A 25,372-nucleotide genomic window follows, 5' to 3' on the forward strand; every position below is an offset into this window, starting at 1 on the left:
CTGTGGGTCTGACCCGGGGCTCCCAGACATCCGCGGGCCTACCGTGGGGACCCAATTGTGGCCCACGGTGACCCAAGGAGACCACCTGGGGGCCATGGCGCTTGGTGGGACCCACCAACAGGCCTCCAGAACCTGTTTGAAACAAGTTGCTGGTACCCTGTAGGTCTGTCAGGTGCCCCGCCAGCCCGCCGGGGACTCGCGTGGGGCTGGGGTATGAACCCTGTATGTAAAAGAATAAATCATGTATTTATGGGGGGGCACAGGGGGTGGGAATGTATTTAATAAATAGAATGATGCTTATTGTGGGGCTATGTATTGTTTTTATTGTGGGTACTGGGGGTGGGAGGGGGTATTGGCCCTAAGGGTATGTGGGTAGGCCTCCCTTGTGGGTAGTGGGTGGGGGTGGTTAGGCCTCACGGGGTGGGGGGTTAGTGTGGGAGGGTATGTAGGCGTCCAAAGTGGTGGGTGAGGGTGGGTTAACCCCTTAATGACTGTAGCGGTTAATAACCGCTATGGTGATTAAGGGGTTAGGGGACATTACATTGGATGTTTTCATTCTTGTGTCTGTTTTGCAGCAGCGGAGGGGTCATGGGCAGGATGAAGATGAGGATGGCCTTCATCGTGGCAGCCGGACATGGGTGAGTACTATATGTATTTAATGTATTGATTGGTGTTTATGTATTTAAAATGGGCACATTCACTATTATCCATTTGTGGATAATAGTAATTGTGGCCATTACTATACTGTATGTGTTAAGGGGGGGGGTTATTTCTTTATAAGTATGTATGTGTTTTGACATTAATTTGGGGGGAGGGCACATAATTGGTACTGCAGGCCTGCGGGTTACACCCGAGGGACCCCACCGACCTATAGTATCATTGATGTGCATATATGTGCATGTTAGGGGTTATAGGGGTTGTTGGGGTTATATATATATATATATATATATATATAATATATATATATTTATATATATCTATTTATATTTTTATATTCATTTATTTATTTAGATTTATTTATTTATTTAGTGTGGGTCTGCTGTGTGATTATTTTTTATTGTGGGTAGCGGGTGTGGGTGAAGGGGGTATTAGCCACAACGGTGGTTGTTTAGGGCTTGCGGGTGGGTAGAGGGAGGCCTTACCCCCTTCATGACCGTATCGGTATTAAGTGCTACGGTCGTGAAGGGGTTAAGTGCACCCGCAACCCCCCCGCAAGCCCTAAACAAACAACAAAGGCCAAATACCCCCTTCACCCACCCCCGCTACCCACAATAAAGCTGGCACGGTGGGTTAACCCCTTCATTGCCTTAGCGGTTAGGGGGCTGTACATGCATTTTTCCTGCCTCGGATGCATGCCGGGGGGCTCCGGTGCTGGTATCAGCTCCGGAGACCCCCGGCATCAATCACAGACAGGAAAAAGGCCTGATTTTTTCTAAGTGTCACCCTTGCCGATGCTTCTCCTCCACCAACTTGCCAACTTTAGTTGGCGGGACTAATTGCCAAAAAACTCTCCATTCTGGAGTGCCGATCAGCAGCGAAAAGCTGATCAGGGCTACTTGAATTCAGCCGAGTTCAAAAAGTGCCGATAAGTGGCTTATCGGCACCCGGCTGCCGATAAGTTTTTATCGGCAACAAAAATTGCCGATTTTTCCCACTTATCGGCGCTTACTGAATCGGGAGGGCAAATTTGGCGAAAAAATTACGATAAACAGCTTATCGGCGCTTACTGCATGAGGCCCTATGTATTTGTAACCATGCATTATCATCTTAACTCTGTGCCCAGGACATACTTGAAAACGAGAGGTAACTCTCAATGTATTACTTCCTGGTAGAACATGTTATAAATAAATCAAAATAAATAACCTTACTGATACTGATTTTCAACGATCTTCTATCTGTATCTTCAATTTACTGTAGGTAGATAAATTGCAAAATGACAGAGTAACTCAGGCCTTTATGTAGGACAAAATCATTAGGACAAGGTGTTATAGCTAAAAGTAATTCACTTGGTATAACTATATAAATAACTATGCCCAGAATGTTATTATTTAGTTGTGTTGAGAATATATAAAGTGACCATTCAATACTCATTGTGTGTAACTGGCATTCAAAGTGCATTGCGCAGCACGTTAATAAATTATGGATTTCACTGCATAGTTAAAATCATATACAAAGAATATTGCTTTCCTGATGTCACCCAGAAAAGCTAAGTATATCAAATCCAGGGGCATAGCTGAGCCCGGGGACCCGCGCTCTTGGGGGCTCCCTCTCCCACCCCTGATGGCGGCCCTGCTGACCTTCTCTCTCTCTTATCCCCCTGATAGAGGCAGGTGTGGGGAGATGATGGTACGCGGCCGCGGGCCGCCAGAGTGAAGCAGAAGTGCAGCCGGCAGAGGATTTAGGAGTTGCACAGAGGCAGAGCAGGACAGAGCCAAGGAGGAGCGTGCCGCAGTGATCTGACCCGGAAGTCTTTCTTACTTCCGGTGTCTATGCAGCTACAGCGCGTTCCTGCTCTGCCCCTGTGTAACTCCTAACTTCTCTGCCAGCTGCTCCTCTGCTTCACTCTGGCGGCCCGCCACTGAGTATCATCATCTCTCCCCGCCTGCCTCTATCACCACACTGTCTCACATGTAGGCATGGAGCAGGAGGAGGGGGAGAGAGCTGGAGGATGGGGGAGAGCTGGAGAAGGGGAAGAGAGCTAGAAGAGGGGGAGACAGCTAGAAGAGGGGGAGAGAGCTAGAAGAGGGGAAGAGAGCTGGAGGAAAGGGGAGAGAGCTGGAGGAGGAGGAGGGGGAGAAAGCTGGATGATGGGGAGAGATTATGAGGGATGATGAGGAGGAGGAGGAGGGGGAGAGATGACAAGGAGAGATGAGGGGGAGAGATATCTTCCAATTGAAATCGAGGCAAATTTTTCTCATGAATCTACGGAATACGTTCACTTATAATGGGACCCTGGAATTGTTTTTGCGTATATCTAGCTATGCCACTGATCAGATCCCTATTGTAACTAACACATTAAATCTACCTTACTACTCAGCAAGTTTTATTGGCCTTGAAATGAAAAAGTATTATTTCTACTGTAGCATGTAACATTATCTCAACAACATTGCCATAATTAATACTCGTGTTGTCTCCCAGAGGGGTATAGTTAGCTCCGTCTTTCTCAGTTGAAGATGGGGAAGTGGCTTTGGGGCTCTTGAGGAGTGGAGGAGGATAAAAAATGGGCACCATGGACTTTTATGAAACAAATATAAAGTCTTTATTGTAGAGTCTTCAACAGCAACAGCAACAATAGCTTCTCCCAATAGGCAATTCCTGGTGTTCAACCTGAAGGGGACCCTTGCTAAAGGCAGTAAGGATGGTGCCCAAAGGAGTCTTCTATCAGGCTAGGACTGGGGAGTAACTTCTACAGTTGAGGTAATTAGGATCTATCTCTTAAGATCCTCAATTGCTCACAGGACCTTAGCTTGTCCAGTGCCCCCGATGCTCTATGCCTCCGATAACATCTTACGGCCACTTGCCCTGATGATTCTATGAATGTTCCTGTCCTGATCCTCTGCAAAACATTGAACTCCTACAGATTTAGCAATACTTACTGTTTCCGTGACCGCGAAAAACCAAGTGTGTCTCCCCTGTATTTATTTGCATATCGTGGCCATGTGACTGGGTGACCCACATGGGGTTTTGGGGCTGCCATAGTACTTTGCAGTAACGATAGGCAGCACGAGGCTATTGTTACAGTAATAAACACTTTGTACTGTTCTGTGTAATGTAACCCACCCCTGAATCCCACACTCTCTTTCAATGCTACAGTAGGAAACCACATAATAGACACAGTCAGTATTTATAAATAAACCCCACAAAATAATTTTGTTGACCACCGGTCAACAAAGTGTTCCCGCGGGCAGAATCTCGTGCCTTGTCACGCTACCGAAGATAGTAAGTCTTCGTATATCTGTATGCTGTAGGACATTTACTTGACTTCAAATAAAAAACTAAACTCAAACAGAACTGAAGCGAAAAACAAATTAAATTAACTTTATATCATGGGACCTAAGCCACTCCCCACCTTTGCTACACTAATTAGAGAGACTCCAAATAGTTTAACTCATTAATAGCCAGTGCAGATTAGGGGGTTACACTTGTTTTGCATTTAAGGATAAAATAAATAATGTGTCTGATTTAAACCAAAAAAAGACTGACAGAATGGCATAATCTGAAGTATGAAGAAAATGCAATCTACTGTACACTGCCTGTACCAAAGGCTGAAGATAAAAAAAAACTGCCTTAAGATGTGGACAGGAAAACAGATATTTGTAGGAGTACTTAGTATATTTACTATACCAGTTAGCGCCAATGAGTGCAAAGGATTTTATATTAATTCTAGCTCCAAATGGGAAAAAGTAGAAGATTTCACAACTAAAGCAATATACTGTAAAGAACAGCCAGGATAGTAAGTTAAAAACATACTTATATGTCGGGCAAAAGTAAACGGTGCTGCTGCTTTAATTAAAACAAAAAGTGCTTTCTATGATTTTCTTTTATGGCAATTAAGAAAATATATTATTAATGGCATGCAAGACTCTCTCTGCCCCCCTCCCCCTTCCCACCAAAAGGCAAACCTTGCACCATGTACGATTTTTAGGTTTCTTTTATAGCTTTCGGAATTAGCTACTCACAAGGCTAAGGAGACCTGCACGAGTGGATGTTTAATTTTAGCAAAGAATTCTGTGTATTTTTTCATTTGAAATAGAATAGTTTTGTATAAATAGAATTTCCTGTTCTACTGATAACATATTCCTGTTATGATTTTACTATTCTATATTCTTACCGACGCTCTGTAAATTCTAACTCACTTAAGTTGATTGATGAAAGAATTTTCGTTTTGGGGGCAAATACATCCTTACTGGATGTTTTTGTAGATTTATTCTTAAACGTGAGGTTTAAAAACTCAAACTATTTCTCTCCGTGCTGTATGGTATAATTATAGATACGGTAATTGTGGTTTTTTTTGGGGGGACGACATAGTCTACGTCTGAATTCTCAAGTGTTTCTCTAAATAAAGTGAGGAAGATAAATTGTATTGTACAGTAAATATGCATTATATCTCATTAATGAGTGTATTCAATCATTAACTGTCTAAAAAAGCTACTCAGAATACTGTGTATCAAAGGAACATTTAACTGAATTATTTTAAGGCCTCGGATGTAGTGCGGACACGTGGGGCGCGCGCGCGCCTGGCGGCCAAGCGATCTGTGGCCTGTGATCCACAGCGACAGGAGGCATGGCGGTGACATCACGTGAGCAGTTTGCCCTCTTTGGCTGAACCGCCCATGTGACCCGGCCATCGCCCGGCAAAAACCAAGAAAATTTGTCTTGCGAAAAATCTGCCGCGCCGCTTCATTGCACGCGCGGTCGTGCACTCTGTGGCCTGCCTCGCTGAGGCGCGGCCTTTTGTTCGCATGCGCAGTCGCACGCAGTATGTACGCGGCCTAAGAAAATGATATTAAAATACCTTATCGGTTGCAGCACCGTGTTAACTTTTATGCTCCACAATTCGGTCTGGGATTTTAGGAGTAGAAAGTATATAGAGATGTAGCAAGGCGTATCGTCTCGTGAGCCGTGACTGAAGAAGCAAAAAGCCACAGCTCCCGAGACAGTGCCGGCTTCAACACCGCTGCGGTGACTCCATGCTCCTGCATTGGACCCCCCACCGTGATTATCATGTGGCCCCGAGGAAGCTAGGGTGGCGATAACGCAGCTTGCCACGGTGCCGGACACATGAAGTCGCGCTACATCTGTATGTATTTGTCAGCGGTCTAGGACGACTTGTCGCAGCCAACTCACCGCAGCCACTCCTCCACAGCTAACTCACTGCAGCCACTCCTCCGCAGCCAACTCGCCACAGCCACTCCTCCACAGCTAACTCACTGCAGCCACTCCTCCGCAGCCAACTCGCCACAGCCACTGATCTGCAGCCAACTCACCGCAGCCACTCCTCCACAGCTAACTCACCGCAGCCACTCCTCCACAGCTAACTCACTGCAGCCACTCCTCTGCAGCCAACTCGCCACAGCCACTCCTCCCCAGCTAACACACTGCAGCCACTCCTCCGCAGCCAACTCGCCACAGCCACTGATCTGCAGCCAACTCACCACAGCCACTCCTCCCCAGCTAACACACTGCAGCCACTCCTCCACAGCCAACTCACCGCAGCCACTCCTCCACAGCTAACTCACTGCAGCCACTCCTCTGCAGCCAACTCGCCACAGCCACTGATCTGCAGCCAACTCACCGCAGCCACTCCTCCCCAGCTAACACACTGCAGCCACTCCTCCACAGCCAACTCACCGCAGCCACTCCTCCGCAACCAACTCACTGCAGCCACTCCTCCGCAGGCAACTCGCTGCAGCCACTCCTCCGAAGCCAATTTGCCAATGCCACTCCTCTGCAGCCAACTCGCTGCAGCCACTCCTCCGCAGCCAACTCACTGCAGCCACTCCTCTGCAGCCAACTCACTGCAGCCACTCCTCCGCAGCCAACTCACTGCAGCCACTCCTCCACAGCCAACTCGCCGCAGTCACTCCTTCGCAGCCGCAGATTTTTGCTGTGCAGTTTACTAATCTCCAGGTGACAGTTTCATTATAATGGCTGTTTGGGTTTGAGTGTTGCTGATGGTAAATTTTACGGGTTTTTTTTATACCCTTTAATTATCAACAATCTGGGAATTGGGCAGACTATGTAAATCAGAGCAGTGTCACTTGAATATTGTATAGGAACTGCACAGTGAGGTGGCTTTTAAATAAAGTAGTGGTCCTCTTTCAGCTTCCCACATTTCCTACTCAATAATCTCCCCATTACGTTTGGTATCTAAAAAGATCCAGGTACTTACAAAAGGATGCCCCACTTGTCCTGGTCTCCCTATTCGGGGTGTTGTATGCCGTCTTTCCTGGAACCAGGGTCACGAATGATGTATGAATGATTCCAGTAAGCTCAACTCATGTCCTCCCTCTTCCAAAGCATGACAAGTCCTTAATGTCTTTCTTAATTTTATTGCTGGATTAGAAAACACAGGAACTTGTAGGTGTAGTGTAGGCAGAGAGTGCTTCTCTATGTGGGATGCTTCTATGGGGTTAGACTATGGTAAGAGAGAAAGGCCTTACCAGGGGTGGATGCAGACAGGTCTGTACTCACTGTAATCTAAGGTGGAAAAGGAAGTGAGAGGCAGGGGTCACAATAAAGGTTGAGTGGGACTGCACTAACTGTCAGCAAAAGACAGGGGAGAACATGGGAAAGTCCATTAACTGGGAGTACTGGAGAAGCTGCAGTAGCAGTTCACTGATTACGTGCTCAGAGGCAAGAAATGCAACATTGTTGCATGTTACACAGGCACAGTGTGTGTATGTGGAACCAATGCCTGCAGCTGAACTTAAGGAGCTGACAAGCAGAAGGGGGGTCGGGCAGGAATGTGATTCTTGTTCCATGACACTCCCCGTCTGGTATCTGGAGATACCACTATATAACTGGAATATGTGGAACATATGTGCAATGCATGACAAAGATAACATCACATTCTCAAACAATGCAAGAGTCCATATCCACATAGTGATGTGACACCGGCCGGTATCACTGGTATCAAGGTCCCTTGGCCAAGGTTCTTTGGCAAAGGATGCAGGGTGGATGCACAGCTCCAGGTTTGCTGGTTGCACCACAATGTCTTTGTATAAAAGTCTCTGGCACTGTTTCCTTTTAGTCTTGTAAGAGAGCAGTCCTTTTGTCTCTGTAGTTTCACCCACAGAGTGTATCCCCTTGTAGGTATACCAACCGTGGCAGCCTGTTGCTCTATCACCTGGCGTTTGGCAGAAGGAGAGGGCTTTTGGCTCCTTGTGGGAGCGGATTACTGTCCCTGGAAAACTGGTTGTCGAATGTAATCCAATAAAGGGGGCGTCGTTCAGGGAGACTCCCTGAAGCTGAGCGCTGGGGTTGAACATTACCCGGATTTGATCGGGTTCCTGAGGGTGGTAGGCCCCAGGTGATTGGAGGTACCGACATTCTTCGCCTTCCTCCATTAGAGGTGCTGGCTTTGCGTGGCCGGTAAAGAATATCTTCTGGATGAAGACCACAAAGTTGTTTTTGGTCTCTGGTTCCCTTTGTGGGCCGCAGAGGTGCGAGGTGAACCTAGAGATGGCATGTTCTCCATTGTTTGGGAAGCGCCTCCTTGGTGAACGGAATGGTAGCGGAGTCACCCGACTGCTTAGTCCGTCTTTAGAGAGCTCCTTGACAGTTAACCTCGGGAATCCTCTATCTTCCCTCGATGGTGTTTGTTTGTCATCGTTCCTTGTTGTCTGGAACGCTGTGCACCGTAGTTCATCGGTACATTTCTCTTGCACGAGAACATCTCCGCGTAGTTTGGTGAAACGCTTTTGTGTTTCTTTGTTGACTGCCATCGGGAGGTTGTTTTCTCCCTGGACATGACGAAGAACAGTCTCTTTTGTCCTTGTAAATCCTTTTGGGAAATGTCTCTGCAACTGTCCCCTCTTACGTGTTTGAACGAACAGTCCTTTTGACACTGTGGCTTCGCCTGTGGGGCGCAATCTTTTGCGGCTGTGCCAGCCGTGGCAATCGGTTGCTCTGTTGCTTGATACTCTGTGGAGAGGAACAACTGTACGTCTTAATTGTGCCCTTGCTCGCGGGAGTATTGTCTGATTGTTTGTTGTTTTTAGGACGATCCCTTTGTCGGTCACCTTTGGGAGGTTACTCTCTTCCTTCGGTGGAATCGACTCATCATCCTTGGCTGTCTGGACTGCTGAGCATCCTAAGCCATTGTCGCGTCCCATCGGCGTGAGGATGTCTTTGTTGGTCTCAGGGGTATGACCTTGTCTTTTCTCTTCACTTGGCCCTTCGGTCACTTGGAGATGGCCAAGACATGGTTCAGGGAGAGATGTGTGTCCACATTCTGTCACCTCTGTTCTGCGGGCATCAACGTAGTCTTGCCATTGCTCTTTGTTAGTGCACGAGTTGCCCACTATAACCCATCCTAGGTCGAGTCTTTGGGCGTATGGCGCGTTGTGGGGTCCGTTATGCTGTTTACGGACTTTATGTACCCTCATGATGTCCCTACCGAGCAGCAGCAGGATCTTGGCGTCTTGTTCCACCGGCCGGATGTGGTTGGCTATTCCTTTGAGGTGGGGGTAATGGAGTGCCACGTCTGGTGTGGGTATCTCGTCCCTGTTTGTGGCCATGTGGTTGCACTCGATGAGTGTGGGAAGGGGCATGTTCACTTTGCCGTCTATTGAGCATATGGTGTAGCCATTCACTCTTCTCCCTGTGGTCTCCATTTGCCGTGCGCACGTTCTGAGAGTGTAAGGAGAAGCACCATCTTGTATGTTAAACATGTCGAAGAACTCTGACCTGACCAGTGATCGGTTGCTCTGGTCGTCGAGGATTGCGTACATCCGAATAGCCTTCTCAGGTTGTCCCTGGGGGTGCACTGCGACAAGGCATATTTTGGAGCAGGACATTTTGTCACCTTCTTTTCCTCAAACTTCAGTGTGCTGAGATGTGACGGATGTTGACACTCCTTCTTCTTTCTCCCCGCCATGCTCCGCTATGGAGGATGGGTTCTTGAGTTGGTGGAGTGTCATCGCCTCTGGGTGTAACGCTGTCACGTGCTTGTCACTCTCGCACACTGTGCATTTGATCTCTTCCTTACAGTCCCTGGCAAGTTGAGTCGTGGAACCGCAGCACTTGAAGCAAACTCCGAATTCTCCAAGTAACCTCTTGCGTTCCTCTAGGGACTTCATCCTGAACCCAAAGCACTTGTTGAGTGGGTGTGGCTTCTTGTGTATGGGACATTCCCTGTTTGGGTCCCTTGGTTCCTTGTCTCCGGCGACCGACTGATCGGGAGTAGTTTGGGTCGTGGGAGGCACGTCCGTCCTGCGGGCCGAGACGGGTGTTTGGGGGTTACCATATCTCGTCGCTGGTCTCTCGTTCTTCAGGCTGCTCGCACTGTATGTGGTTTGCGCACCTAAGATGAAACTGGGATCGTTCCTTGTCCTTGCCGCTTCGCGGATGAAGCTCACGAAGAATGAGAATGGGGGGAAGACAACCTGCTTCTCCCTTTTGTATTTGGAACCTTGTGAAAGCCACCTTTCTTGGAGGTTGAAGGGTAGCTTCTCCAGGATGGGTCTCACTCCACGAGCTGAATCTAGGGCGTTGAGACCTATTAAGGAGTGGTCTTTCCTTGCGAACTCCAGTTCTTGCAGCAGGTCTCCAAGATCTCGTAACTTCGAGTAGTCTTTATTCGTGATCTTGGGGAAGCTCTCGATTCTTTTGAAGAGTGAATCCTCGACTGCTTCGGGGCTGCCGTAGGACTCTTCTAGCCTTTCAAGACCTACTTGGGGTTGATGCGCGTTTGCCGTCCGAAGTCTCTGTGCTTGCTCCCTGGATACGTTCCCCAGGAACTTGACTAACAGGTTGAGCTCTTCCCTTGCTGAGAAGTCCAAGCTGTCGATTGCGTCTTTGAACGTGAACTTCCACGTCCGGTAGTTCTCAGGGCGGTCGTCGAAGCTGATGAGTCCTGCGTGCACCAAGTCACGCCGGATCATGTACTTGGCTATGTCTGTCAGACCTGAGACATTGGCGCGTTTGTCCCGTTCTGAAGTAGTTGCTGGGAGGGTCCGTGCGGTCGCCTCTTCCTTGGCATGGATGCGTGATGACTGCTGGCCAGTGTGAGGGGCTGTTTTCTCCCGTGTGGGTGTACCTGGATTGCGAGCCTGTTGTGGTGCATCCGTGTGCACGCTGGCGTGTGGATCACTGTTGCGGCTGTGGCTATCCCAGGCAGCATGTGTCATTGATGGAGCAGCGTCTTCTCCTCGTGGTCCTAGCGAGTCTTCGGTATCTGTGGAGTCGCTCCATCCATGTTGAGATGGTGCGCTGGTGTTCACGCTGAAGAGGCTCCTGACGTAGTCTTCAGTGCGTTGGACTGGATCCTCTGAGGCAATCCGTCTGTAGGGTTGCTCCCCGCCATCCTGTTGCGCGGCTGCCTCTAGGACTTCAGCTTGGGCTATGGCGGCGGCGGCTTCCTTCTCTTGATTAAGTGCCTCTAGATCCGCGTCCAATTCGGCCTTTTTACGCGCCGTGGCAGCGGCGGCATTTGCAGCGGCGGCGGTAGCAGCGGCGGTGGCGGCGTTAGCAGCGGCGGCGGCATTCTGCTCCTCCTCTTCTATGCGCGCTCTTTCTGTCCTTACGGCTGCCTCTCTGCGACTATATTCAGCCCTGGCACGTGCGGCCTCTGCGGCGGCTCGCTCCCTGGTAGCGTTTGTGCTTGCGCTGGACGCGTTCGACTGCGCTGATCTTGCTGACCTTGATGAGTGCCTGGATGTGCTTGAGCGCTGCGATGCGGTCTCCAGGAGGAGCTCTTTTCTCTCGCTTTGGGCGTCTGAGATGGCGGTCTGCACGACGCCATCGCGCTCCAGGTCAATCGCCTTTTGCAGATCGCGTTCCCACGTGCTGTCTTTTGTGTTAGTTCTTGTCAGATAGGTGAAATATGCCTGTGACAGCGTTACGTAACGTCTATGGCTTGACTTAATCTGAGTGATAGCTTGCTTAATCTGGGTTGCTTGATCGCTAGCACTTGCGACATTACTTATCTCACGATCAGTGTCCTCCCAGGCCTTCTCTAATTTAGCGCGGTGCGCTTCAACGTCAGTTTCGTATTTTTCGCGGGCCTTTTGTGTCAGTGCGACTGCCCGTTTGGGCCTTGCGCCTGCCTGCGCCTGTTGCAGTTGCGCGGCGGTCTCTGTGTCTGAGAGATCGCTTTCCTGCGTGATGTCTGGTGAGGCTCTGAGTTCTGCCATGCTGTAGGTGTGTGTAGGCCTTTTGCCAGTGCGTGTGGCGTGCGGTCTTTTACCTTGTCAGCGAAGGGCGTCTGTCTCAGATGATGCCGAGCGGTGTCCTGCAGCGTGCAGCGTTGGGGTAGCTGTACTTACAGGTGTCCGTTGGCTCCTCACTGTGGGGCTGAGCAGCGGGTGGACTCAGACAGAGAAAAAGGCAGTTAGTAATTGTGAGAGAAGCACTGTTTGTTGCAAGGCTGCTGTGCAGTTTGAGCTACTGGTTGTCTGTGAAAGCTGCAGACTGTGTGCAGTTTTAGCTACTTGGTGCTTCCTTTGTGTAGTATTAGCAAAGTAAGGCTGCTCACTGTCTTTGCATAAAGCTGTGGTAGTTTGCTGTGTAGAGGCTTGTGGCTCTGTGTAGCAACGTGCTTGTGCAATGTGGTGAGAGACTGCTATTTATTTGCTATGTAAGCTGCTTGCTTGTTTCTTTAGCATAAAGGCTGTGGGTAGCAGCTCCTCTGTGTGTATTTCCCAAGGCACACGGTCCTCTTTTCACTATTCTGTTTAAACTGCTGCTTGTTTTGCAGAAAGCTGTAGCAGTTTGCTGTATAGCTGTGTAGAGCTGCACTTTTGTAGCATGAAGGCTGTGAGTGATATCTTCTGCGTAGACCTCTAATACACGGTCTCTCTCTTACTTTCCTGGAACCAGGGTCACGAATGATGTATGAATGATTCCAGTAAGCTCAACTCATGTCCTCCCTCTTCCAAAGCATGACAAGTACTTAATGTCTTTCTTAATTTTATTGCTGGATTAGAAAACACAGGAACTTGTAGGTGTAGTGTAGGCAGAGAGTGCTTCTCTATGTGGGATGCTTCTATGGGGTTAGACTATGGTAAGAGAGAAAGGCCTTACCAGGGGTGGATGCAGACAGGTCTGTACTCACTGTAATCTAGGGTGGAAAAGAAAGTGAGGGGCAGGGGTCACACTAAAGGTTGAGTGGGACTGCACTAACTGTCAGCAAAAGACAGGGGAGAACATGGGAAAGTCCATTAACTGGGAGGACTGGAGAAGCTGCAGTAGCAGTTCACTGATTACGTGCTCAGAGGCAAGAAATGCAACATTGTTGCATGTTACACAGGCACAGTGTGTGTATGTGGAACCAATGCCTGCAGCTGAACTTAAGGAGCTGACAAGCAGAAGGGGGGTCGGGCAGGAATGTGATTCTTGTTCCATGACACCGTCTTTGATAACACTGTCTAATTGTTTAGGGAATGCAATTAAATGGCAGGTCTTACCAAGACAGACATTGAGTCAGCCATCAGGTCGTTACCAATCAGAGCATCATATTTTCACCTGTTGGCTGTCAATTTGAGGGTGATTACTATTTAGACAAGTGCCTCCCTACGGCTGCTTAATCTCTTATTCTTATTTTTAAACCTTTGCTTTTTTTTCTAGATTGGCTGCTTAAAGAGGATGCATGTTGCTAGTAATTTAAAGCTGCAGTTCAAGCTGCCATTAATAAAAAAATTATATATATATATATATATTTATATTTATTTTTTCTATTCCATATGTGCATCAAGTCAATCTGCACACTGACAAGTGATTAGTTAAGCTGCAAATCGATCCGTTCTCCTGTAATCAATCGCCTGCTCCGGGTTATTTAATTCAGTTCTTGCACAGCATTCTGGGCAATGTAGTTCCTGGAATATGACTGGGCAGTTACTAGATACAATTGGTTCACTGCTAGAGAGAGGGAGGGGCTCAAGAGCCATAGCCTATCAGAAGGGGAAGGGGGCTGTCACTTTGGAAATGCTACAAGTATTTTCTCATAGTACAGAATTGATTTATTAAAAAAAAAAAAACAGACGTGTAGGATATTGCTTAAACTGCTGCTTTAATTGTACATTATCTCTATGATTTCCTTTTTGTAGGTCCTAGGCCATCTGAGATCTGTGCCAGGTTGTTACAGACTTTTCATTACTTGGCAGAAATGTGTGGGGTGCCACTGACTTCAGAAAAAAACAGAAGGGCCGGGTAACGTCTTATTTTTGGAGGGATAGACATTAACACCGAGTTAATTGTTTTTAGAATGCCAGCTGAAAATTAAATAAGTGACGCCCCTTAAAGTCTGTGTCCACGTCAGAAGAGACGATTAAAGCACAACCGTTGTAGTGGCAAAGTCCTGGCCGTCATGTAAGGGTCACGCACCCCTGTAGGGAAAGTGTAATGGTTTGGAATTCCTTTTGTAAATGGGAAATCTGCATGGAAACAGGTGCCGCTATCTAATGAGGAAATATAACCACTCACTGATGTAGCAGGGTCAACGTGTTTATCTGAATGGCAATTGCTGCACTGCAGCTTGGTCAGAAAAGTGCGTTGAGAAGCGGTGAGGAGTGATCTGACTCTGCTCAAACTGTTCCCGATAGTAGCAGCAGTACATGTTGTGGGGAGGGATTTGGCCAATGTCAGTTATATTTTGGACAGACGAGTGTTGTCATGGCTATCAATGTGTTGTCAGCTATATATCTCCCTGTCGTTCATTTATTGAGACCTCTTGTATTACGTTGCCTGGAGTTCAAAATGCACATTTTAAAGGAGGCATGTTCAGCACCTGGGGTGAATAACACTAAGCTATTAATCTATCATTTTCAGTTCAAGGAATGTTGGCAGAGGGCACAGAAGCGGTGAGACAGAGCTGTGAATGTGCTGTTTTACTTTGGAACATTGTTTTCAGGGGTTATACAGTATGTACTAGTCAGAGAATCTGGATGTAAAATGGGTATAACATTTTTTTGGGGGGGGGGATATGGGTAAAAGTGTGGGTGTGTAGGCCTATAGTGATCATGGTAACCCTAAGACAATTTTGACAGGAAATGCTTCTGGGCCACCGGGGACAACACTTTGATTGGTGGAAAGGGTTTCTATGCAGTTTGCCTAATTCCAGGTGCCAATGTGTGGGGAAGGTTTAATTTGATTGGCTGTGTGGACTTGAGTGGGTAAGGCACTGGCACAGTAGGTGAAGATTTCAAAAAGTTGGAGTGTGGCACGTGGAACCCACTTATCAGATGAAGGATGGAGAAACCAGAAACCCACCCTATACTGTGTTTGTATACACCCCATACTGTGTTTGTATACACCCCTATACTGTGTTTGTATACACCCCTATACTGTGTTTGTATACACCTCTATACTGTGTTTGTATACACCCCTATACTGTGTTTGTATACACCCCTATACTGTGTTTGTATACACCCTTATACTGTGTTTGTATACACCCCTATACTGTGTTTGTTTACACCCCTATACTGTGTTTGTTCCTTTTTTTCAAGATTTAGTAAACTAAAGTTAAGGTTTTAGAAGAACGTTTATTTAAAGTTCTTACAAAGTTTGTGCTCAAGAAGTAAGGTTCAATCATATGCTGTTATTTTCTCTATGTATTGTGTATTGTAGAACAAATTATATCTATTTATTAATTACATATGTGAAACACCTCCCCCCCCCCCTTACGGGTGATGTTCATGCTACGTGTGTATCTGGTGCTGGTTAACTCACCTGCTGTAGGCCAGGAAGCCTGAGTCCCCGCGGATGTTAGCGGGAGCAGCAACGAGACAGGCTGGTAGGTCTTTGATGCAGGGCCTTCATGCTGTAGGGAGCTGCCGGAGGCAGAGAGTAGTCAGTACAGGAACCCCTTACTCTCAGTAACCACACAGAGACCAGGAATGGTTCACCTTTTATTTGGCAGGCCAGGCCCGATTCCTTGTCTTGCAAGACAGGTACTGTGTACACCCGACAGCCATGGAACATCTTCCCTCGCATCTTGAATACGTTACATCCATGACTAGCCCCCTCCCCCCCAAGGGCTTGAGGCCCTTGAGACTAGTCGCCCCCTCTTTACCCCCTTATGGGAGCAGGCTACATCCTTGAATCGACAACAGCTACATTTGGGTAAGGAGCATCTTATATACCTAGGTAGGGGTTAATAATCATGCCCCAAACTGGGTAGGTTTTAGAGGAGGAACCAGTGTCACACCACACTACGTGCGACCCATTACCACCCCCCACCCAGGCATGACGCTTCCAACTGCCATCCAGCCTGCACCTGGTTATGACACCAAATTATAAAGTGTGCCGACGGACTTACATCCTGGCCCATGTGAAAGGGATTTAACCCCAGCACTGCCTATACTTACCAGGACTTACATGCTAGGGCCAGGGAACACATGGCCTGGGGCACTATGCTAAATATGAAAAAAAGGGTTACATGATCGTCACAGCAGGCTGGTAAGACCTTGCCAGCAGGGTCATGTGATTATGTCGGTGCTCCTTCAAATGGGCTATTGGAGGAGACAGCTTAGGAACATGGTCGTAAAGTGGTCCTGTGAGTGCCGACCTCATGGTAGACTCATGAGTGGTTGCTGGAGATAACCTTAGAAATACACCTTCCTGGTCAAAAAAGGTTGTTGAGGTACTAATACTGCAGACAAGTTAAGATTTTGGTAATCTGTGTTTATATATATATATATATATATATATATATATATATATGTGTGTATATATGTGTATATATGTGTATATATGTATATTTAGTCGCCCTATATCTGGTGCAGCAGTCGCCTTCTTCTCCTTTCCTTGATCTGTACATCATATTTGATGGTATATAAAAGTGCAATTATTTTGGCACTAATCTTCCCTCTAGGACATTTTATTGTCTATTTTATTGTCTATATTATACATCATGGTGGAATGATACATCATGGTGGAATGATACATCATGGTGGAATGATATTTGTACCCTCTGAACTTTTGGGTCTCTGGTTATATTTACCAGTGAGTTCATGTTTTATTAAAATTATATGTATTGAATTCCTGGATAATATTATGTATTAATTCTAGGTATTCGAAGTGCATTTAGCATTTGGTCCATATATGTACCTTTCAGGAACTTCTATTATTGGTACTTAATTTATAGGTAAATTTATTTATAAATTAATTTATAAATTGATTATACGAGATTATAAATTGGTATTGTATATGTGATTTTTATATTTTGTGCATTATATGTGTTTTCATTTTTATTTTTATTTTTAATTATGGGATTTTGTTTGTAAGTTATGTATGTTTATTTTATTTTACATTTTTTAATTTTTTCTTTCATCTTTTACTTTAATGTATTATATTGTGTTTCTTTGGTTAGAATGACATGATTAATTTCTTTTCATATATATATATATATATATATATATATTGTTGTTTTATTATTATTTTTATTTTTATTAGTATAAACTTATATACATTTTCTTGTAACAAGCATTAACTAGTATTCTCTTTATATATTAGAGATGCATATATCTCGAATCATACTATTTTCCACCAACATACTGTATACATGGGTTAATATTCTATCTGACCATGCAACATACCTGTCATCTATTAACTAATTAGTTCTATTTCTGTGATTGGCTATTCTGACTATATATACAGAGTGAACCATATATCTCATATATATTCCCCTGACGAAGTCTCTAAAGACGAAACGCGTAGGGTGTTTTATTTGGAGTATGTATATTTTAATACTGCTAAATTTTTCACTCTGAGAGAACGGAGAGATTCATCTGTATTGTTGGGACTCTTTAATACACGGCATCTGTACTGTTAGGACTCTTTGGTACACGGCGTATGAGTGCATTGTCAGTGATTAGGCTGACCCGGAAGTCCTTTGCGAATCTCATGCACTGAGAGCAGGGACGCTGATCCGGAAGCCCTTTACAACAGGAGAGTCATTGGAAACGCAAGGAGGTACCTGATTGTCTCCGGTCTTCGGAAGAATTACCATTTCGGTGTTCCCCCTGCACAGTGACGCATGCGGTGGTCTGTCCGGAGGATCCATCGAGTTCCTGCTCTACATGTTAGCGATTGAGTTTATATCTCATACATGCGATTTTATATTCTCCGTTTGTGAGTGAGCAGTTTATATTTTTCCCAGTCCCTATTATAAATTTGTTAACTTTACTACACTATGAGTGCGCCTGTTTTTTGTTTTTTTCTCCTTTAGATATATATATATTTAGTTTGTTTAATAAGTTTAGAATTACATAAATGTGGTGGCCTTTTCTTCCAACCGACTGGGGTCCTGCTTTTTGGTTATTTACTAAAAAAAAGGGGTTCGTTGTTTTCTTGGGGAAAGCGGACTTGGAGCGAAAAGTCGCGGTTCAGGCCTATGGTAGTGCAGTAGAGAGCAACATTAATAATCATGCGATGACAGACTGGATTGTGGAATATAACATCGCATGGTAACAGCCAAAGTTTCCTCTATCATTGTCTGCTAAAAACTCCATGGGTGTCGCTCAGCGATTCTTTATATTACAGTATATCACTGGTGTGGAAAACAAGCACGGTTGTTACAGCAAACTGGCAAGTAATCAACATTTTCACAAGCCTTTAATTGTCAGGGCGGGAGGAAGCTGGGCACAGATGAAAGGTGAATCATTATTTGGAACGGCACATTGTAAATATTTCCCAGTGCGTGGAAGATACTGTAGGCAAGTGGAATGTACTGTATATAAAACAATCCATGCCTGGGAAATATACAATGCACTGTAATGTTCACAGAACTGTACATACCGCCCCAAAAACCTTGTTGAAATACGTTAGAATGGAATTGGCTTCTTTTAACTAATATAAACCTGTTTAAAACAAACGTAGGCTGTGTTAGAAGGTTTACTTTGCAATGGATACTGTAAATAGTGCATATCGGCCAATCCCTGCCAGATAACCTCTCTGGAGAACGTGATTGAAAAGACATGCGCTTTCCCTGCGTAAAGTCCGGCACGCTCAGGGACATCCTACAAAAGGCAGGGAGAGGGGGAGAGGAAATGTAACCCGCTTCCCATGTTTCTATGTAGCCTCTTTACAATTAAACGTTATAAAATGATTTAAAATGGCTTTATAGCTATCTTATTTTTGGAAGTGTTGAATAGTAAGAAAACAAACCCACGTCCTGCGCTCAGAGAACTCCTGTGGGTATTAGTCACAGTTAATGGTGTTAAAACCAATGTATATCAATAAAAACAGATACAAATATGTACAATATAGGTAATATACGGGCAGCAGTAGGGGAAAATATATTTGGGGAAGGGGAAACGGTTGGAAGTTACCTAGATGTACTGTAACCCTTTTGTTTAGGTTTCAGGTATTAGAATAAGGCTGCGTCCATGGTGGCTCAGCCCGTGCGGAGGCGCGCTGAGGCTGAGGGAAAGCGGGTGCTTTCCCTGGCCTTGGGTAGCGCGCCATCCTGGGGCGTGTCGGGGGGCGGGCCAGTGACGTCACGGTGCTGGTTCGCCCTCATTGGGCGAACCGCTCACGTGACCGGCCCTGCGCTCCCATGAGCGCGAAAATTTACATTTTCATAAGACTTACGCTTCCGCGCGCTTGCGTAAGCGAGCCCCTGCTAAAGCCGCTCTCATTGCGTACAATACTATATTACACAGATAATTTTACTTAGAGATGGCTCAGTTCAAGGGGAGCAAAATCCGTCTCGGCCCGTTGATGATGTGTCTGAACTGAAAATGAAGTGCATGTCTGTTCTCACAGTACTTTTTCCCTTCAGTGAGCTTGCTTCCCCCCTTGTCGGCAAGGAGAGATAGAGAAGGGTTAGTGGAGTCCAACTGAGCCTGCCAGGAGGGAAAGGGACAAAGCGGCTGAGCTAGCCTGGTTTTAATATATACAGGTGTAGCGGGGTCCCCCTTACCTGCTCAGAGGAGGGGGAGCTGCCCTGCATTGGCCCGCTGGTGCCCCGGGTGGTCTGTTGCCTCCGTCGGATCGGGAGAAAGTGGCGGCAGCCATCTTGGATTGGCTCCGCATACAACAAGCAGGAACTACAACTCCCCGAAGCTTCGGGTGGGGATAGGTCACATGGGCCGTCCCAGCCAATGAGGTGCGAGCGGCCATTTTAGAGACTCTGGATATCCTCCGCGTACTGGAGACAGTAAGACCAGACGTCATGGAGGGAGGGAGAGGTACTGTCTCAGGAGAAAGTACGCTCCTGGACTAGGCCAGTACATTCCCCCTAGGCCCCAGATAGGCCCCGATCATACCACAGAGGTAGGGAGGGAAGGACCTTGGAGGGAAGGACCTAGATAGGGACCCTCCACATTAGAGCTGCAACCTGCACTACTGCACCGGCAGACGGACATCTGCGCAGCGACCTACAGCACGGACACAGCTGCATGAGGCAGCAGAGGTGGAACACTCCGGCTGGAGATTGCACCGCGGACCACAGACTGCACCTAAGGTGTGAGGGGATTTATATTGGAGGCCCCGCTGTGTGGGACCTGATCCAACATGTTGCCCACGTATACCCAGGTCTGGGACGTTGACCAGGAAGGTACCACCGTCGTGCACTGCACATCACAAGGGGGGTAGTGCTACCTCACACTTTGGGGTTACATTGCAGTTACATTGCTTCTATCTAGTGAGGATGGGAATCCCTCCTTGTCAGAGCTGCATACGCACCTGGCAGAGAGGCCGATTCACACTGAAGTAACAACATCTGCTTTTTATTTATGATTGAACAATTCTTTAATTTTCTTTAATTAAATTAGATTTTTAAAAAATATATTTATGCCCTTTATACATATTTGATATAATATATAACATTTTTAAATGTATGCAATACACATCTCTGTGTATACATGGGTTTTTTACACAGATAATTTGTTGATTTGGACACATTATTTTGAAGGTCACTTTATTCTCCACTTCACAAACTGCAGACAACAACCTGCAGATTTACTTTGACATCCAAGTGGCAGAGATAATTATTCACTGCGCAATAGGTTTTGATCGGTTTTCCATGGTACCCACGAGGTCAGTATAACTTTCCATACATCACGGCCCTCTTGCAAATAATACATTTTGTGTGTTTTTTTTTGTTTTTCACCTTTCCTACAATGTGTTGTGAATGAGATTGTTACATGGAAGTGTTTTGCAGTTTGTGATATTTTACAGCATATCGCATTTCTTTTTATGTCGCAACAATGTGAGAGTTGAATTGATATTCAGTATTTACATTTGTGTTTGACTTCAAGACCGTGCTTGATCGTTGTGACAGACAATAGCCGTCTTTCTGGACAACGTTGTTGTCGTTGCCTAGACCACGGGCGCGCAAACTAGGGGATGCAACATTTTCCAGGGGGGGGGGGGGGCGCGGCGGTTACAGAGGCCCCATGCTCTTCCCCATGGTATTTAAATTAAATGCTGGGGGATCGTGTGAGGCCTCTGCAACTTCCCTTACCTTACATTGGTGACGCGTTGCCAAGGTCATGTGACATCACGTGACCCCGCTGTGTCATTTGATGCTGAAGACAAGGTAAGGAGGGGGCGCGAGCAGGAGGGAGTGCAGACAGGGGGGTGCAGGGGGCCCTAGACTATCAGTGGAAACTAGGCTTAATTATACTGTAGGTTCTTATAATAGTGCACAATAGTGTGAGAATTACATTTGCCAGACATTACCGTTTTTAACTAAAGTCTGAGAATACCAAGACAAATTGATGGCGTTTTAAAGTTTGTTTTGCCAGTGTTTGATTCCATGTTATGAAGGAATTAGGTTACTCACCCATCCTACAACGCGGTATAACATTTTCCTAGTTATGTGCAGAGGGTACTGTACAGTATGTAAGTTGTCCGTTGGTCCTGCTCCTCGGGTCCGACAATGCTCCCATGTGCTCGCATAATAGCCAAATGTTTCCATCCTCAGGTGTGTGAGCCTCTCCAATGTGCATGTTTCCAAACTCCGTGTTATCCAAACCTCTACACTGGGTGTTGTTGCTTGTTTCCAAAAAAGGGGAATCCTAGCTCTTGCCGCATTTAACATGTGTACGGACTTTGTAGCCATTTTAACAGCAATGAGATATTTATCACAAGAAATAACACATGATTTCAGGGCACATCGCACATTTTGTCGATAATAGAACCGTTGATATATACTAACTTATTTCTGCTTTATTAATGCGCGTATTTTTTTTTTACCGGAACGTGATAATAACCCCATTTTAACGGAGTTTGATGTCTCCTTCCTTTACGTTTTGTGTTGTGGGACTACAAAGATGCCAGCTTGTAAATCTGTAGCATACTGTAACAATTTGTACGATGGCTTCTGATGTGGATTGGCTCTGCATGACCATAGAATCAACTTCACCAGCTTCAATCCAGTTTCGGAGGCTCGAAAACAACTGGAGATGCACGAGGCGCTGAAGAGCTACTGTATGGCAGAACACATAAGGAATTTGGTCCTGGATTCAATCCAGTGGTAATGGCAGCGCACAATAAAGCTGATGGACCTCCGTTTGTAGACTTTGGAGAACGCAACTACTCTACTGTAAGTGCTGAACTCCTTATATCATTGAACACCAAAATATTACAAAACAAATGTAAGACATAGGGACACGAATTCAAGAAATACAACATTTCATTGTGCAGCTCACCTCTTCAAAACTTATATGAGGCAGTGGTTTTCTCAGTCCTCGACTCGGGAAACTCCAAGTAGGACATGTTTTGGGGAAACCCAAGTGATAGTCTATGGGGGGATTCCCCGATCTCCAATAATGGGTAGCGGTGCCCAATCCTTGTTAACTTGAATGACCGCTGATGACGATCGAGCTCTGATACCTGTTATCAGACCTTCATCACACACTCCCCTTATATGTTTATGTGGTCCAAATCTATATCTAATGGAGAAATGGTAATCAAAGCTCATCAGTCATATGTTCTGTTTTACTCTAATGTAACAATCACTGGGGAAAATAGCTCTAACTATCAGACCAAAAATGAATTTCCTTTGAGGCACAAATCCAAGAGATTAACAGCTGCTAAATGACTTAAGAGTCCAGGGAAAAAATGACATACATATTTTTAGCCAGAGTATATTATTACTGATTTGGCCCAGTTTCTTTGTGTATTAAAGGTGCGCATCCTGATGACATTGTAAAACCTAATATTATTTTCCTCCCAGGATGAGAGGTTCAACAATAAGTGACTTATTCACAGCTCCCGCATGGAAAGAAAACAGGGGGGGGGGATGGAGCTTGGTGGGCTAAACCTTGTCATACTGTACCTACAGTGTGACTCCTAATTTGTAAATGGCAGCTTCATTTACCACTGACATTCTAACCTAATGCCACTTCCCCTCCTTTGTTTCTGGGGACATATAAAGCAGCAGGATATTATTATGAACTATAGTTTTATGTAAAAGAAATGTTGGATTTCATCTAGTGCAGGAGAGGTCCTCGAGGGTCACTGACAGGCCGGGTTTTAAGGATATCCCTGCTTCAGCACAGGTGGCTCAATCAGTCCCTGCTTCAGCACAGGTGGCTTAATCAGTCCCTTAAGCCCAGGTGCTCAATCAGTGGCCCAGTCAAAATGTCTGAACCACTGATTGAGCCACCTGTGCTGGAGCAGGGATTGATTGAGCCACATGTGCTGAAGCAGGGATATCCTTGAAACCTGAACTGTTGGTGGCTTTTGAGGACTGAAGTTGGCCACTCCTGAGCTAGTGCAATATATCCTATTCCACAGGCCACCTAAATATTGATACATACTAGTTTATCAATAATCCAGACATTATAGTCACAGCAGGATAGCAGGGTCAATAGTTAAACCCTCCTAATACACACACAGTAATACTTTAAATTCTTCACAATATTAATAGTAGTGACTTTATATGCAAATAAACACACACAAAATACATAAGGCAAATTAATTATATATAAAATGCTGCATAGGTCCTGCAAATTATGAACTCTTTCCTGTTTCTCATTTTAAAAGAGGGGTACATACTGAATTCATGAAAACATGCCTGCCATGTCTGTTATAGTGCGCTGAGGGGATTGTGTGTATGTATCAAAGTCTCCCGCCTGCCATTCTAGGGCAGTAAACTGTGCCAGATATCACCGAAAAATCTTAATGGCTTTCAATAGGATTTTGTACCTCACTAAGGGACCTATTCTAGTAGCTTCGATAAGTGACTGATCGGGAATTTTGGGCACTTCTCGAACAAGTTTGCATGTGTAGCTATTCACAAAGCTTCGATAACATGCCATACTCGCCTAAGAAGTGCTGCTTCCCGACCGGTCGTGCTCCCGCTCAGACAAACCGTGCGGGAGCTCAAATAATGCTCAAACACGCATTTCTTGGCAATATCGAGCTATTCTAGAAACTCCGAGAGGCACACCGCGGCTGCGACTCGCAAACAACTCGCAGGTTCTCATCTTGCCACCTCAAAGGGTGGAGAGATGGGATCCGCAGTTTGACTTACTGTAGATGGAAAAAATATATATTTTTACTGCATCGGATCTGAAGCCGGGGATCTCCGGAGCTGACACACATTAATATCAGCTCCGGAGACCCCCTGCTTCAATCCTATGTAATAAAAATACATTTAAAGGCGGCTTCATTACCTTAGCGGCTAACCGCTAAGGTAATGAAGGGGTTAAATACCAGTGCCCGGTTTATTGGGGGATGAGGGGGTGGGTGTTTAGGCCTGGCGGTGGCGTTGCGGGAGGCGTTAAACCCTTCATTACCTTAGCGCAGGCCTGCACAACTCCAGTCCTCGAGGGCCGCAAACAGGCCAGGTTTTCAGGATATCCCTACTTCAGCACAGTCTCAGTCTGACTGAGCCACTAATTGAGCCAGCTGCGCTGAAGTAGGGATATCCAGAAAACCTGGCTTGTTTGCGGCCCTCGAGGACTGGAGTTGTGCAGGCCTGCCTTAGCGGTTACTACCGGCACTCCGTGGAGAAGCGAGCAGGGCCTCTGTAAATGAGGATAAAAAAACATTTTAAAAGGGAAATTTGCCACCCTCAAATGCTGCCGCCCAGGCCTGGGCCCTATGGGGAATCAGCCACGTTAGATCACAGGCAGGTATAAATGTGGGGCAGTGCTGTACTTCTTCACAGAAAGAGTGGTGGATGTGTGGATCCAGAATTGTTTGTGATAGACACAAAGCTATCCGAAACACGAAAGGAATCCAAGGATCAACCAGGGCCTAAGGTTTCCCAACAGAGGGAAATGGGCAGCCTTGGAGGGGCCAAGATGTTCTATTCTCCTGTCAAATGTTATCTATGTTAATCTGCATTTTTATTGAATTCAACTACGTTTCTTTGGCACTCACACCTGCTTTACGTACGAGGGGGTATGTACTGTATAACACCACAGGCCAGATATTCGCATCTGCGAAATAAGCATGAATCTTCCTAATCTTACTTCTACAATGCGTGGCAGATCTCTGTAGAGCAGAGGTTAATACCACCTAAACGTGGCCTGTGTACCAATTCTGGGGCAAACCAATTATGCTATACAGTATGTATCAAAGAAAAGGTCTACTTATTTAAATTAGATGTTTTTCTTTGAGTAGCCGGGACCCCGTTTTCTCCCCCAATTGTTGTGTGGGGTGGGATATGTCGCACCTAGGGGACGCTCCAATAACGGAGTGTCCGCGTTAAGGGAGCCGCCATGTTTAGGGTGGCGCCGGCGCAGACCTG

General features: G+C 46.0%; 1 protein-coding gene and 1 long non-coding RNA gene across 8 annotated transcripts in view; one reads left to right on the plus strand and one right to left on the minus strand.

Moving 5' to 3' along the window:
- Positions 1 to 3,303: 3,303 nt before the first annotated feature.
- Positions 3,304 to 19,748, minus strand: LOC142492638 (uncharacterized). The gene is made up of 3 exons (XR_012800865.1): positions 19,586 to 19,748; positions 15,391 to 15,491; positions 3,304 to 3,556 (listed from the first exon to the last, which is right to left on the minus strand). It is a non-coding gene; the product is annotated as an uncharacterized LOC142492638 (long non-coding RNA).
- The window catches only part of LOC142492636 (carbohydrate sulfotransferase 9-like), a 35,760-nt gene continuing 30,013 nt past the window's right edge, over positions 19,626 to 25,372 (plus strand). Inside the window, exons 1-2 of one of the 7 annotated variants that reach the window (XM_075595465.1) lie at positions 19,629 to 20,221; positions 21,942 to 22,213. Coding sequence is in view for 1 of the 7 variants with exons in the window: in XM_075595464.1 (XP_075451579.1) it covers positions 20,179 to 20,221 (43 nt within the window). In the remaining 6 variants the exon portion in view is untranslated. Of the gene's footprint in view, positions 20,222 to 20,305; positions 20,704 to 21,941; positions 22,214 to 25,372 lie in introns of those variants that run through there. The other 6 variants (XM_075595468.1, XM_075595467.1, XM_075595469.1 and 3 more) reach the window with 6 other exon arrangements.

Source organism: Ascaphus truei, chromosome 4, assembly GCF_040206685.1.
Source record: "Ascaphus truei isolate aAscTru1 chromosome 4, aAscTru1.hap1, whole genome shotgun sequence".
Lineage (NCBI taxonomy): Eukaryota > Metazoa > Chordata > Amphibia > Anura > Ascaphidae > Ascaphus > Ascaphus truei.